This window comes from Knufia obscura (assembly GCF_036327395.1).
Source record: "Knufia obscura strain CCFEE 5817 isolate CBS 148926 chromosome Unknown scaffold_6, whole genome shotgun sequence".
NCBI classification, from domain to species: domain Eukaryota; kingdom Fungi; phylum Ascomycota; class Eurotiomycetes; order Chaetothyriales; family Trichomeriaceae; genus Knufia; species Knufia obscura.
Genome location: NW_027042692.1, coordinates 35,028 through 50,468, shown reverse-complemented (window position 1 = coordinate 50,468; position 15,441 = coordinate 35,028). Strand labels below are relative to the sequence as shown.

General features: G+C 51.4%; 7 protein-coding genes across 7 annotated transcripts; 2 read left to right on the top strand and 5 right to left on the bottom strand.

Annotated features, from left to right (window-relative positions):
• Positions 1-502: 502 nt before the first annotated feature.
• On the bottom strand, positions 503-2,282 carry PMZ80_005502 (uncharacterized protein; the record flags this gene model as incomplete). Its single annotated transcript, XM_064873922.1, has 2 exons — positions 503-788; positions 1,036-2,282. The coding sequence occupies 2 exons, from the start codon at positions 2,280-2,282 to the stop codon at positions 503-505; spliced, it is 1,533 nt and encodes a 510-aa protein (XP_064729644.1).
• Positions 2,283-4,113: 1,831 nt separating this feature from the next.
• On the top strand, positions 4,114-5,948 carry PMZ80_005501 (uncharacterized protein; the record flags this gene model as incomplete). Its single annotated transcript, XM_064873921.1, has 4 exons — positions 4,114-4,338; positions 4,390-4,807; positions 4,862-5,705; positions 5,765-5,948. 4 exons carry the CDS (start codon positions 4,114-4,116, stop codon positions 5,946-5,948), a joined length of 1,671 nt encoding a protein of 556 aa, XP_064729643.1.
• Positions 5,949-6,578: 630 nt separating this feature from the next.
• On the bottom strand, positions 6,579-7,280 carry PMZ80_005500 (uncharacterized protein; the record flags this gene model as incomplete). The annotated part of the gene is made up of 1 exon (XM_064873920.1): positions 6,579-7,280. One exon carries the CDS (start codon positions 7,278-7,280, stop codon positions 6,579-6,581), a length of 702 nt encoding a protein of 233 aa, XP_064729642.1.
• A 401-nt stretch (positions 7,281-7,681) lies between these two features.
• PMZ80_005499 (uncharacterized protein) lies at positions 7,682-7,894 on the bottom strand (the record flags this gene model as incomplete). The annotated part of the gene is made up of 1 exon (XM_064873919.1): positions 7,682-7,894. The coding sequence occupies one exon, from the start codon at positions 7,892-7,894 to the stop codon at positions 7,682-7,684; it is 213 nt and encodes a 70-aa protein (XP_064729641.1).
• Positions 7,895-8,574: 680 nt separating this feature from the next.
• MDH1 (Malate dehydrogenase, cytoplasmic) lies at positions 8,575-11,119 on the bottom strand (the record flags this gene model as incomplete). The annotated part of the gene is made up of 5 exons (XM_064873918.1): positions 8,575-9,168; positions 9,216-9,310; positions 9,355-9,504; positions 9,557-9,674; positions 10,481-11,119. 5 exons carry the CDS (start codon positions 11,117-11,119, stop codon positions 8,575-8,577), a joined length of 1,596 nt encoding a protein of 531 aa, XP_064729640.1.
• Positions 11,120-11,520: 401 nt separating this feature from the next.
• On the bottom strand, positions 11,521-12,652 carry PMZ80_005497 (uncharacterized protein; the record flags this gene model as incomplete). The annotated part of the gene is made up of 2 exons (XM_064873917.1): positions 11,521-11,816; positions 11,863-12,652. The coding sequence occupies 2 exons, from the start codon at positions 12,650-12,652 to the stop codon at positions 11,521-11,523; spliced, it is 1,086 nt and encodes a 361-aa protein (XP_064729639.1).
• Positions 12,653-13,513: 861 nt separating this feature from the next.
• On the top strand, positions 13,514-14,980 carry PMZ80_005496 (uncharacterized protein; the record flags this gene model as incomplete). The annotated part of the gene is made up of 2 exons (XM_064873916.1): positions 13,514-14,069; positions 14,115-14,980. 2 exons carry the CDS (start codon positions 13,514-13,516, stop codon positions 14,978-14,980), a joined length of 1,422 nt encoding a protein of 473 aa, XP_064729638.1.
• Positions 14,981-15,441: the final 461 nt, after the last annotated feature.

Sequence of the window (15,441 nt, the reverse complement as noted above, 5' to 3'; positions counted from 1 at the left end):
CGATTTTCCCTATCTGCCTGTCCAAACCCCTCGATTATGAACACTATTCATTGTTTGAACCTTGTCTCAGTCCATTTTGCATCCCCTAATCATGAACTTGCCTATACATCCTCAGCTGGACCTGCACGTGCAGGGAAACACTGGTGACAGAACAACGACCGGCAAGCCACACACGCCCGTGCCTCTCGATGAAGATTTAGACATCCGTGGCAGCGTAGTATAGGATTCACCGTAGGTCCCAGGTTCACCACATGTTGATGTTCACAGTTCAACACAGCTTCCGGATTCGGTTCTGGCAGAGGCAAGTGGGCTGGCGGAAGTGGTGCTGGGGCCCTGCCTCCTTCAAAAGTCATTGGACACGAGCAGGTTCTTCGACCTTCGTAGACTGTTCCGCAAGTGATGCAAAACTTCTGACCACATCTGCAGCGCATGTCATTGCACCCTTCAGAGCGAGAGACCATGGCATTGCACCGAGGGCAGTTTCTCCAATTGTTGGACTTTGCTAGGTCGTTGAGCTCGTCATCCTCCGTCCTAGGGCACTTTCTGGCTTCTCCTGCTTCGAAGTCCTCATGATCAGCTTCGAGCTTTTCGCATCTGCTGCATGTAAGATCGCCGCATTTTGAGCACAAGCCCCACTCATCTTCAATGTTGCAGGGCTTGATTGTTCGTCGTTCGCAAGATGGGGTCGCACACTCGATTTCCTTCCGTCGTTCCCTTTCTTCGACAAGCCCACAATATCGCGTGATGACGTCGTTGGGTAAGATCTTGCGATACTCGCGAAGAGGTAGCTCCTTGTCGCAGCATCGAGGTGGAAATTCATGGATGGAGATCATGCCACTGCGAAAGCAATGAATCAAGCAGTCGGTGCAGTACTTATGACCGCAGGTGACAGTGATAGCAAGTTGCTTATGTATCGGCTCTGTACAAGCGTGGCAGATATCGAATAATCTCTTGTAGCAGGGAGTGCAGCAGAACGTGCCTCCAGGCGTTTTCTCAGCTGCGATCTCTGTTATCAAGGCTTTGCACGAGACGCACAGCTGGCATATTGCTTTGTTGCCGTCGGGAGTGAGACCTTGGTGCAGTGTGAGGACAGTTCGGCCCGCAGTCGCGCCTAGCAAACTCGTGCTATGATTCGAGGAGAGGAATGCCGAGGTATTAGCAGCGAGCGACACCCATGGGAAGGACGGGCATTGGACTACTGGGTCATTGCTGTACCCTTCCGGCTTAAAGTCACCCCAGAAGATGTCGATATCCCCTGACACGACCATAGACACGCCTTGCACAGGCAAGAGGCTGATGATACCATCGAGCCATGCTCGAAATGTGACAGAGCCGAATTTGAGAACTGTAGGATGTTCAACGTAGCACTTCAGGCGAATCTGGAGAATGTCCATATGGTCGTTCTTTTCCCAGGACGGGTAGCGTAAGATCGACAAAAGTTCAGGAAAGAGGTCTTCGAGTTCGTCCACAACATCCGCGCTGTCGGAATGCTCTCTGACCAAGTCCCTTCTATCAAGCCTTGCAAGCAGGCACCAAGCAGTCAGAGGAGAATTGTCTGTTGTTCTGTTTCGCTGATCTCCTTTGCGCTGTCTTGACGTGCCCAAGCAGTGGAATATGTCGCTCATGTCTGACCTGCTGTAGAGGCTGATTCGAGAGAGGCAGCGTCGGAACAACGTGTCGGTTGAGGGCAGAGGCTCCTTCGCAGCTGATTCAACTCGCGCCGGGAGTGGGCGGATATGGAGGCTCTCAGGCACTTTCACTTTTCTGAGAGCAGTCTTGGAATGCATGCTATATCGTTTCTGTAGTCTTGTTGCTGGACTTGACACGCTGGGGAGAAATTGAAAGACCGGCTCTGGTTGCTTCTTTGTTGGTGATGGCCCACAGTCACTTTGGGAGTTTGTTTCTGGACGAGATGGTGTTTTCGAGGCTGTAGAAGCTAGTGGCTGCCTGACCGCAGAGACTTGACTGGACCTCGATTGCTTAATAGGCCTGGAGTCTTCATCGTCTCCGACATGGAAATTGCCCAGTCGTGTATTGATGTTATCGTCAGAATCGCTCTCGGAATCTGCGAAGAGTCTCAAGTCCTCAAGTGTCATGGAATCGATATGCCTTCGAACCGTGGGTCGCATGTCTTGTTGGACTTCCTTAACGCGGTCTCTCATGCCGGTACGAAGGAGGTGCAATGTGGCAGATTCATCAATGCTGGCATTAAGCGCTCGAATGCCATCCAGAACGCTTTGTCGTAGATCCTCGAACGCCTCTACAGCCACAGAGGACTCCATTTTGGATAGTGCTGTTCGATTGTTCTTCCTGTTTATCGCTGGATCGTAAGTAATTGAAGGATAGCACTTTTTGTCAATGATGTGGATGGGATGTTGACTCGTCTTTGAGTGTTGCGCATGGGAGAAGAAGTTAAGCTGGAAAGATCCCGATTTTGACCATGATGGTCAGCATGCGGCTCGAACAGAGTGACATGAGTGCTGAAAGTTCGCAAACACAAAGTGCACGGCGTGACAATGCACTATTGTCGTATGCCAACGCAGACTCTTTGTCTTGCATTCCATTGCTGGGCTTGACCTCCTTCGGCTGTTGTGAAACAACTGGATTGTAATGAGTGAAGTCAGAAATGCAATGCGACAAGGCTGACGGCCACTACCTGAGATTCCTGTTTGGCTTACCACACGCAGTGCCTGCCACCGCCAGGATTACCTGGTACATGGCAGTGCTACGTGCCTTGGCCATGGCCAGTAATATATATAGCGTTTCCTACCAACAGCATTTTCCAGCAGCCGTCTTCATCGGATCATTATGGTGTCGTAATTCATTCTTGCCATCCGATCGCATCGACTCCTTCGCGGCCCGAGGTTGTATACCACCTGTCATGATAGTCAAACTGCTCGAGTAATGGTAGACCTTGGGTAGACCTGATCGATGTTCATGCGGTTGTTGCTAGTGGCATCTTGCTCACTAATGAAAATGTATCGTTCAAGGTAAGACGGATGACTTCGATTATACTGTTTGCCTCTCAGCACCGCCACTTGGTGATTTGTATCTATACTCTGAGAGGGACAGTGGTAAGTCTCATGGCAATTTGGCGGTTTCAAGCTTCAAATTGGCAGAGGAGCTGATCAAGTAGGGTTTGCTAAGGCAACCTCTGGTGCATTCTCGTTCTGCTGAAGGTACTTAAGGGACCACCGTAGCCGCTGCCAAGTACAAATCCACCTTTTCTGCTTGAATTGTAGGACTACTATACATATTACCGCAACTACGGCGTATTCTGGACATACGATGCGATTCGGAGTGTTCCGTGAGCTTACGCTGGCGCTGCGCTTCAGTATGATCGATGTCGAAGAAGAATGAATGTAGCCTGCGTGCCTGTGCCACTTATGGTTCGATGACAACAATTGCAGGTGTTCGCTACAGCAACTCTCGAAAGTGCAAGGAGTGCTCGGATGCCCCAGCTGTCTACTTGTCTCGAATTCGTCTGTGGTATATCTACTGCCCGCGGTGGCGTATGGGCCGGACTGCTGGCATCATCCCTCTGACAACCTATCTACTCGAACGCGGTCGGTATTCCTCAGCTTACGCCCAGCCCAGCCTAGTGATGGACAAAGTTCGCGCAGATTGACCATAGGCACAGACGCAATGCGTCACTGGACCTCGTTAAGGGCCTTAGATAACTATAACACCCGCCATTGGTAACACTGTCTGATAGGCTCCATAGGCTATGATATTGCCAGTCAAACACCGCTCGCTTTCCGACTATCGCTCTCTTCGAAGATGTCGCTGTTTTTCAAGCGAAGACAATCACCGATCCCGAGTTCAGCTGTTTCAACGCAGTGAGAGCGGATGGCGGCAGCAATAACGTTCGCCGTCATGCATGCGATGACCCGAGCGGCTGGGTCTCAAATCTCTCCAATGAAAGCGCAACTCTATCCCCAGATTCTCAACTTTAACCCCAGATGTGCGAGGAGTTCTCCGAATCGGATCGACAGTGGTGGCTAGTGGCGTTCCAAGCAGATGCTTCTTATTGCTTGTTTGTCCCATTGTGACCGGGCCTGCCTTCTGTATCGTTGGTGCTACCATCAGTGACCCAGATTTGTTACGATAGTCATGGCGGATTATGCAAAGAGCGAGATGGAGAAGTCAGGGTCATATGGCTACGACGATGACAAGCACACGCACGAAAAGCAGGTCGAATTCGTCGGTGCTCAGAATGCTACGGCCAAAGAACACAACTTGACGCTGCGACAAGCTCTCAAGGCGTATCCCAAAGCCATCATGTGGAGTATTCTGCTGTCGTCGGCTGTGATCATGGAAGGATACGACACCTTGCTGGTAACCCACCGAAGACCTGCCGACGAAGTGGCGTCATGCTGACTGGAGCAGATCGGCTCATACCTTGGCTTCCCATCCTTCAACAACACCTTTGGGAACCAAGTAGTCGATGGCGCACCATCCATCACTGCACCTTGGCAAAGTGCCATTACCAATGGCGCATACATCGGTGAGATCCTAGGGCTCCAAGCTACAGGGTACTTGGTCGGCTGGTATGGCAACAAGAAAGTCATGGGCGGTGCGACCATGATGATGATTGCATTTGTGTGTATTACACTGATGGTGAAATCGGAGTCAACAGAGGCTAATGCACAGCAGATCTTCATCTCTTTCTTTGGCAACACCCTAACCTTGCAGCTCATCGGACAGATACTCTGTGGTATACCATGGGGAGTCTACCAGACAGTCACGACCGTCTATGCATCGGAAGTGCTGCCACTCAACCTACGCGGATACCTGACATCGTACGGCAAGTCACAGTCAACAGCCCCGACACGTCATACAATCCGCTAACCCCCCACAGTCAACCTATGCTGGGTCATCGGCCAATTCATCGCCAGCGGCGTCCTCGTCGGCGTCAACACCCGCACCGACCCCTGGGGCTGGCGCATCCCCTACGCCATCCAATGGATCTGGCCCCTCCCAATCATTCTCGTATGCATCTTCTGCCCCGAATCACCCACATGGCTCGCCTCGCACGACCGCATGGAAGACGCCGTGCGCGCCGTCCAGCGACTCCAGACGAACAAAGCCAACATCGACATGCCCACTCCACACGAGACCGTCGCCTTACTAGCCCACACAAACGCCATCGAAAGACGCTTGACCAACGGCGCAGGCTACCTAGAGTGCTTCAAAGGTACCAATCTCCGGAGAACCGAGATCGCCGTGGGAGCATGGGTCACACAGCAAATGTGCGGGCCCGTCCTGCAGACCTACGCCATCGTCTTCTTCGAGCAGGCTGGCATGAGCTCGACCAACGCATTCTACATGGGCCTGGGTCTGTACGCGCTCGCATTCGTGGGGACACTGCTGTCCTGGCCACTGATCAACGCCTTTGGCCGACGATCTATCTTCCTCACCGGCCTGGCCAGTGCCTTCGTGATCCTGATGATTGTGGGCTGCGTCAGCTTGGGTGACCAGAGCAACTCGAGGATTTCATGGGCTATTGGCGCTATGTTACTCGTGTATACTTTCGTGTATGATAGTAGTATTGGGCCTTTGACGTATGTCATTGTGCCTGAGGCTTCGTCTTCGCGGCTGAGGCATAAGACTACTGTTCTGGCGAGGAATGCGTATAATTTGACGTGTATTTGGACGGGGGTCATTACGCCGTATATGTTGAATCCGACTGCTTGGAATTGGGGGTGAGTGCATACATTGCTGCTGTTCGCTTTGAAAATTGACCGTGCTGACTAATTCGCAGAGCAAAGGCTGGTTTCTTCTGGGCTGGCGCCACCGCGCTGTGTCTGACGTGGGCCTTCTTCCGTCTGCCTGAGACCAAGGACGCTACTTATGCTGAGCTTGATTTGATGTACGAGCGTGGTGTGCCCGCGAGAAAGTATGCAAAGGAGAGACGGGATGTCGCCGCGCAGATGGGTGGGCAGTAGTCATGGATCAGTTCTTCATCGCAGAGATCGTGGTGTATATACACAGTAGGGCAGCCGAGCTCGGTCGCAATCGAGCCTTCCATCCATTATGGTCTTACCACAAGTTTTGCCTCACAGGTGGTTCATACTCCTCAAAGCATCGACGACAGTGAAAGAGTTGCGATGCGATATTTGTACAACTCATTACTCGTCGCCCCTGTAACCTCTGGATCCCCTATGCTGTGTACATGAGGATGAAGAGGAAGAAGCTTGGCTTCACTTCAACTCCAGGCGGTCGTGCCGTGGAGCTGCTCCCGCGAAAGGGATAGTCTCAATTCGACATACCCAATAGCCTGACCTCTGACAGCAGAGCTCGTTATGGTAGTAAGCAAGATGGCACGATGAATCAAACTCACGCCATGTAACCAGCGCGATACATACTGGGCCAAGAACTGCAAAACTCATGCCTTGATCAACGTGGGAGCATGGTCAATGGTTGACACTGTACGAAATAATATACGCCTGAGACCATCAGTTAGCCATCCCAACCATACACAAGACCATCTTTCTCAGGCACTCTTTTCCGTATCTATCTCTACACCAACCGACCAGCGGCCCTATACCCGCCACCAAACCATCACCTACATTACATCAAATCCCCTCATCCTCCTCATCACTCCCACTCCCCTCCCAAAACCCCGTCTGCGCAACCTCAAGACAACCCAAACACATCACAGCCCTACAGAACAAACAACGCCTCATCTTCTGCTGAGGCCGGAGACACCCATGGCACCGCGGCGCCACAACACCAGTCAGAACGGTATGTGGACAGTCGAATGCTTGTTGTGTATGTGGGAACTCTGGTCCTGGGGAGGATCGTCGCTCTTCGGGGGCTGGCGGATAGGTCAGGGACGCTGTGTTGGACTCGGTGGAGATGGGAATGGGCTCGATCTCGATGTCTGAGTCTGGATCTTCGGTTGGGGCAAATGAAATGTCGCCGGGCAGGCGATTCCAGTATAAGGTTGTGGGTGAGGGTTGGGCCTCAGCTCGTGCTTGTGGGGTCGCTTCAACAGCTGTCGTGGTAGGTCTGGGAGCAAATGGCTTCGGTCGAGGCGCTTGTTCTCGGATCCTCTCAACCCGCTCACCCCGTCGCGGCTCAAGTCGAAGCGCCCTCGTAGTAGACGTTCGCTCAAATGAATCCCACCGAGTTGCATTATCCCGTCCCCTCCCGACCCCCTCATCCTCCTCATCCCGATGATGCGGCTCGAAATTCATCTGACACTTACACGTCCTCCTCGACTCATACGTCGCACCACACGTATAACAGAACTTCCTCCCACACAGACACCGCATATCGTTGCATCCCTCCCTCCTCTAAACCATATGGCCGCAATGCGGACACGCCCGCCAGCCCCTCTGGCTCGCCAGTCTCAGTAGCGTCTCATCTTCAATTTCGGGTGGTGGACATGTGCGCTGTGAGTTGATAGACTGTATCTGGTGCGCATCTTGAAGTTGATGGCAGCGGCCGCATGTTGAGGATAGACATCCAGGACATATACCCCACTCGTCGAAGATGTGGTAGTGCTTGGTTTTGTGCTTGCATGCTGGCGTTGCGCAGGGGATCTCGGTGTTAGTGAGCTTGGTTTCGAGCATGGTTAAGTACTGTCGGATGAGTTCATCTGACAGATGGGATTTGTGGGTGTTGAAGTCGATTGGTTGGTTGCAGCAGGATGGTGGGAAGGAGCTGATGGAGGTTAGACCTGAGCGGAAGAGGTGTTCGAAGCATTCGGGGCAGTAGGCGTGGTTGCAGGGGAGGTGGATTGGGTTGGTGTTGGGGGTGTTGAGGTCTTCTTGGCAGGAGTAGCATTGGTCGGCGGATTGTGGAGGGTCAGCTGCACGGGGAGGCTGGACTGGAGTTGATGCTGGCACTTGTCCAGCTTGGCGACGGACAGTTTGGATTGATTCATACTGCGTTGGGCCGAGTGTTGGAGCTAGATTTGGACTGCGGCGAACATCTTGAAAGGATTCGGCCTCGGTCGAGTTGAATCAAGACGTCGGTCTCGGAACAGGGTGATCATCTTGAGTATGAGAGAGTCTGAGAAGAATTGCGACCAATACTAGCGCCAGCGCCATGTACCAGCCGTATGTCGTTTCGTCAACCATCATGAGTGCTGATTTTCGTCATTCGAAGTTGCACTTCTTGGGCATGGTGAAGCAGGAGATATACATGATGTCTGTAGCTGCCTTGCTGCGAGCACAGCCATTCGTGCTTCATTGGGTCTCAGCGAGGAAGAAGGTCCAGTTCATCGTATCGGCTAGCCAACAATAAGTGCTTTGTTGCTGGGTGAGACATGTGAGCTTCAGTGTCAGGGACTCTAAGTCATCTCAGTGGTGGAACAGAACGTAATAGAACATGTTTTCCGGAGTCCCTGCGATTGGTCAGTATGGAGGAACATTGAGCAGACAGTGATCAGGTTTGCGCGCAAATACAGCTCGTGAGAATTGAGACAATGGAGTCTAGACAGATAGAAAATTGGAATTCCTGCTCGCTGGCTTGATGTATCGGAAACATGACTCAAAGCAAGGCATTGTCAATAAACATCGCTCGCTCTATCACCCATTTTATACACATGTTCTTTCAGTAAACTTATGGGTTCTCAGCAACGAACTTGACACCCTTCTCGATGTTCTTCTTCAAGTCAGACAAGCAGGCATCCAATAGCTTCTCCTCATGTGCGTTCAGCTTGCCGACATCGTGGATCTCCTGGACACCATCTGCACCGAGGGTAACCTTGGAAGCGAAGAAGTCAACACCCTTGCTCTTGTAGAGAGGGCTGTCAACGAATGTTGGCTCGACGACGTTCGACTCTCCCTGGGCAGCTCGGAGCAAGCTCTCAGCGAATCGAGCACCAGCCATAGCCATGGAAAGGGTAGCTGAGCCGGCACCATCCTTGGCCTTGACAACCTCGTCACCACCGAACTGGATTCGGTTTACCAAGGTGTCGAGCTTCTCGCCTGTGATGTCGGTGTGGCCAGATTGGGAGATAAGAGGAACGATGGTGACACCGGAGTGACCACCAACCACGGTGATGTTCTCGTTGGCTGGATCGGTACCCTTGATCTCGGAGACGAATCGCGAGGCTCGGACTACATCGAGAGTGGTGACACCAAAGAGTCTCTTTGGGTTGTAGACACCCTTGCTCTTGAGGATTTCGGCGCAGATAGGGACGGTCGAGTTCACCTAGCATTTGTTAATGTCTGATCTCCTGCAGTTATGGAACCACATACAGGGTTGGAGATGACCAAGATGTTGGCATTGGGAGCTGCGTCGGCAACGGCCTTAGCAAGGTCTCGGACAATGCTAGCGTTTGTGTTGAAGAGATCTGATATGTCAGCGCCTTCTCTTGATAGATTTATTCCTCCTTACCATCACGGGTCATGCCGGGCTTTCGGGGCACACCAGCTGGGATGAGGACAATCTCAGCACCGCTCAAGCACTCCCTAAGTCCTGATGGTGTTGGGTCATATCCCTTGACGACAGACTTTGTGTTAATGTGCGAGATATCAGCTGCGACACCTGTTCTTTCTTAGCAATCGGGTTGGATAGTAGAGGCTGCGGACCAACGGACCTGGTCCAAGTCGGATGTCGTAGAGCGCGAGGTTGGTTACACGAGGGTTCAACTTCATCAACAGAGACAGTGGTTGACCAATGCCACCAGCAGCACCGAGCACTGCTACCTTGGAGTTCTATCACATTGTCAGTATGATTACCGAGTCCTGATGGTATGTCTCTGTTCACCTGTCTGGTAGATACCGAGAAAGCTCGGCGCTGCACCTGGCCAAACATCTGTCTGGCGAACGACATCTTGAAGGAAGATTATGTGAGTGAATGAGAGGGGATGATTCAAGCAATGTTACAATGGTAGTTTGATCAATTGAAGGGCAAGTACTTTTCTGGTGTGAGATGAGCTGCTCCCGAACTTTGGAGATCTCGCAGCTCGAAGTCGTCCGTAGGACGACTCCGCTTGGCACGCTAACAACGCTAGTGAGCTTCAATCACGTTGGAGCTTCACCCAAACCCAAGATCGTGGCTTCTGACCCTCACATCCCCTCAACACTATCAAAGACGCAAGAGGAGACGGCAAGCAACAAGCTGCACGCTACAGCATTTCTTCCTCAGCTTCGACCTTCATACATAAATCTCTCCGCTTGACTTGCAAGCACATCTTTCGACATTTCAGAGACAATAATCGTAGACCAGGGGATTAGTACCACCTGATAACAGTACGTCACGTAGTGTCCGGCCGCGCGACAGTTCAGGCAGATCATCTCTCCTCTCATGCTGTCTCAGCTGTTTGACTTCATGTACAACATCGTAGAAGTGGCGCCGCCAATTGCAATGTGGACCAAGTATCATAATTTCCCTATTGGCAACCATTCTGGTATCACTTATCTTCTGGTCGACAATGGTAGCCTCGCGGCAGGCGCACTAGTCAAGCAGGACTGATTAGTTGGGTAATGAGTCTTGACGTGGTAGCAACCTGGCAACATACCGTCGTCACAATCTCCGTATAGTGGCAGTCCGGCGCAACATACACACACCAGATGACCTTAAGCTCAAACGTAAGAGGCTGAGTCGACGCCGACAAGGTATGAAATATTTTGACAACTGACTCTTCTACCCATTCCAGTTCCTCATTAATGAGTTTTGCGTCTTGAAGGAGGCTGCGCCCGTACTCCTGCTGCTCTTCTTCCCCACCCGGGGTACTAACACCCAACAGTCTCCAAAAAGTCAACTTTTGGATCCTTGTAAAGGGAAGCCTGAGAATGTAAAGATAGTCCTTTTGAGACAGTAAATCGAATGAGATCTCTTTGGCGACTGACAGAATCCACTCTTTGTTGCCTCGACCAAACCACTTCTTAGCACGGGCTCTGTTGAGCTCCCGTAGATCAAGACATGTGAATCCGTTGCGGTAACATGGTAGTGCTCTCTGGTAGACGTCTCGACTCGTCAACAATAGCGCTAGAGGAGGCGAGCCGAGCCAGGATATGCCTCCTCCCAACGCTCGCTGAGCCTTCAATGTGTACGGGCCCTCGTAGAACTTTTCGTAGACGTTCAGTTGAAGTTCGGGAGGTAAATCGAGAAGTCGGAATGTGTTCGAACTGTTGTGGCTATTGCTATTGTCTGCCATGTTGGGTGTTTAAAATGGGCGACGAAGATGAGATAGTGATTATTGTTGAAGTCAAATTAATGTCTCTTTGAGTGAAGGGTAGATAAAAGAAACGGCAACCAGGCAGCCTGCAGTGCCTTCCTGGCGGGCCTTAGGCAAATATCTCTCGTGCATGTGATTTTTGGACATCATGCCACTGCAGTGATGAAGCAATCGCAGGCTGGGGCTCATGCCTCCAGAGTCAGGCAGAAGGAAAGTAGTAGTGGAAAGCATACTTCCTCGTAATTGGCGGTCTGCTGAGGACGAAAGCAGGGCACTAGCGACTCATGCCCCAAGCATAGTCTTTATACTCACGTCGCTACCATTAAGCTTATCTGTGAACGTGGAAGGAACTCGCTCTCATCTTCTTGAAGGGTCGCTGCTCATTCATCGGCGATTTTCAGAATCGACTTCCCCAGATTGTCACCCTTGAGCATGCCAAGAAAACCCTCAGTAGCATTATCCATCCCATCAGTGATATGGTCGGTCGACTTGAAGCTGCCATCCTGGATCCACTTCGTGATATTCTCGTCGCGAGCTTTCCCATGCTGCGCGATGTTCTTGTCCGATACCAGGAAACCTTGCCACCGGAGTCGCTTCCGGACCATCATCGTGGTATTCTTTACACCATATCCCTCTCCAGGCTTATTGTTGTATTGTGAGATAGCACCACAAGCCACTGTCGTATGTTAGTAAACGTTTGTATTCACAGGAGCACAACTTACCTATCCTGCCATGCACGTTAATGTGCGCAAGGGCCACATCCAGCTGTTCACCTCCTACATTGTCGTAAAAAATGTCGATACCGTCAGGCGCAAGCCTCTTAAGGGCATCTTCTGGCTTCTCTTTCTTGTAATTGAAACCAGACGTGAAGCCAAGCTCTTTTGTCAAAAATTCGAGCTTCTTGTCATCGCCAACACTGCCAATGACGTTCAAGCCTTCACGAGCCGCAATTTGGCCAACGACTTGCCCGACGGCGCCAGCAGCTCCCGAAACCCAGATTACCTCTCCCTTCTTGGGCTCTGCGATTTCATGTAGACTGCCATATGCGGTCATACCAGTCATGCCCAGTGCACCGATGTATGCGGTGATCGGAACACCATGAGCAGGCTTGAAGACATCGGCAGCCCTCGGAGTCTTTCTGTTCGTATCGTTGGCAGGATGTGTATCCTCCTCAGGAATGCGAGAGTACGACTCGGTATACCCCATCCACAGAATTACCAGATCGCCCCCCTTAAACCCAGCATTATCTGACTTCAGTACCTTGCCAATGACTGAGACAGACTGCACAGGCTTGCCAGGTTCCATTGCTGGGGAGTAAGACCATATTTTGGGATCTCTCATCCTACCTCGCTGACTTGGGTCGAAGGCTGCATAGAGGTTCTTTGTGGTGAAGCCATTCTTCGGTGGGTCAGCATCCAGGTCAAAGTCTGTCGATTCGATGGCTAGGTCCTTGCCAGGTTCAGGCCATCCTGATGGAACAGCCTTGTAGACGAACGCTTTGTTGGCGACCATGTTTATGTCTTTACGAGCAGGCTATTGTCGACAAATATGTCGTATGAGTTGATTGTTCTTTGGTAGATGTTCCTTATATCGTTCCCTTCTAAGATGGCGTGATCTGTTAGTACGAGCTTCGACGTCGGTTTTGTCAGCCAATTAATAACATGATATGATCATGTGCTGGATCGGGGTCGACATTCATGCTCTTTACTGTATGACTAAACAACCTCGGTCCGTCTGTACATTGGCAATCCAGCATTAGCACAAAATCTTGGTTCTCAGTCTTCACCCGAAGAACTCGATCTTCGTCGTATCAAACGCCCGGTCGAAAATATGCACAACACATTGTTGGTCCAAGAGTGCAGCAAGTTATGTCAGAAGTGCAGCAAGGTATGTCAGAAAAGGCCATGCTGCCGAATGGGTGGAGCAGCACTCCTGGTTCGGATTCCGAAAGCACCCATTGCTGCCTAGAAAACCTTGTCTGACCGGGCAACGCCAAGAAGTCTCAGAATCTCATACGGACCTGATTTCTGGATTGTTGGATTTCTGATACAGTGATCCAGCATCCCAAAGCCTCAGGTTAGGATAGCATGTTGAAGCTCATGCTCAAAACGCGTCAGGAAAGCGCGACTAACGCGAAGATGGACTAGCGTGATTAGTGCTCAGCCTTGCCAACACGCCTTGCGGCCTGAACTTCGACCCAGAGTGCTATGCACTTGTTCTCTCGACGTGTTACCTAACCTGATTAGCCGCCGTAGAACACGACAGTGCCGCTCTCGCGTTTATAACGGTCATCGTCCACCTGCGACCGCCCAACGTCAAAAGGCCCTGAGCTGCCCTTTCTTCCCTTGTCATTGCAACATCCCCAGAGTCAAGATGAACGGCTTTGAGCATATGACCTTCAATGACAAGGTGAATCTATATAGGCAATTCGACGAAGCCCGCCATGCAGACCTTGAAAACTTCGCCCAAGAGTACCATTCGATGAAGTTGAGACTAGCAGAGCTCGAAGCTGACCTCGACGATGAACGCAAGAACCGACGAAGTTGGCGTCAACAAGCAGAATCGCTAAAGCAATCTGTTGGTCGAAACCGATTTGCAGTTGTCCTAATCGATGGCGACGGGTACCATTTCTGTCGATCGTACTACATGAACACTAGCGAGTCTGGAGGGGCCCAAGCCGCTCACGCTCTTTATACCGATATTCAGCAATACATTAGGGCAAACAATCCCAACCTTGACAGCGATATCGAAGTTATGGTCATCCTTTATTTCAACAAGCAAGTTCCTGCACGAGCACTAGTCGATGCGGATGTTATTCAACGCATGTCTCAGCTAGACGAATTCTTCTGGTCCTTCACGTCGAGTCGCAGTCTTTTCCAGGTAGTAGACTGTGGGCCAGGTAAGGAGAGAGCAGATTCCAAACTACGAGGTAAGGCCCGGCCAACATAGGGAAGGCGACAGCTAATCCTGTCAGATACATATCGATTCTACCTTAACAACGCACAATGCGAACATATCTTCCTCGCTTGCTGCCACGATAATGGTTACGTTGCCGAACTCGATAAATACCGCCACGACCCAGCAGCTACCGACAAAACCGTCCTTATCAGACATGGCAATACCGCCAACCAATTCTATAACCTCAACCTACCATTCGCCCGCTTTAACTCCACTTTCGAGATGGAGCCCCTCCAAGCCATCAGACGCATAGACACAACCCCAACCTACATGCCAAGTACCCGCCGTATCCCCTCCGCTGACGACAGCGCCTCCCAAAACAGCAACGACGCCAACACCCCAGCAACAACCTGGTCAACGATAACAGCCAGCGCCAGCCGCCTCCCAGACCGCACCCGCCCAACCACGACAACCAACCTCTCCGCCTCAGCCGAAACCTTCGAACCAACCCAAACAACCACCCGCATCTCCTCCACCGCCACAGGCGACCCCAAATCCGGCATCCCCGTCAACCGCACCGGCCAACGCATAGACCGCACAAGCCGCGCCCCAACCAAACCCGAAATCGACCGCTTCCAAGACCGCATCGCAGACCAAAAACTCTGCAATACACACCACCTTACATCAACGGGCTGCTTCGCGTATAAATGCAACTACGACCACGATCCGATCGATGCGGCGATGAAGCATACGCTCAAGTATAAGGCGCGGAGTATCCCGTGTACGGTTGGGAGTAAGTGTCGGAAGGCGGAGTGCTTTTATGGACATCAGTGTCCGTGGGGGATGGAGCGGTGTACGAATGGGAAGTGTCCGTTTTATAAGAATGATTTACATGATATTCAGGATTTGGAGATTGCGAAGTTTGTGCCTGCTGTTGCTTAGGTGTGGGTGGCTGGGAGGGAGGTATGAGAGGGCGGAGGATCTTGGAGGGTGAAAAGCAGATACAAGACCAGAAGAGACATGCGAGACGAGGAATGGACATTAGATATGGCAGCGAATAAATAAGCGCGACTTCGAAAATATGTGCGAAAGCTAGAATAGCCCAGATACCCAAAATATTCCATGTTGAAATCACTAGTTGTTAAGCCAGATATAGATAGCTAAGCAAATGTGATAGCTCCCTGATAGATCCCCATATACATTCTTTAAATCCACTGTCCTTGTTAGCCCTCCACCTCCACGCTCTCAACCACCGGCATGCTCTCAGCCCGGTCGTTCACTCCGTTCATCCCAGCATTTCCCTCAATTCCAAAGATCTGCTCAAGACTTGGCAACTCCACATCCACCTCTTCTCCACCCTCACCAACCAAATCCACATACCCCGGCATGTGACAAACACACGC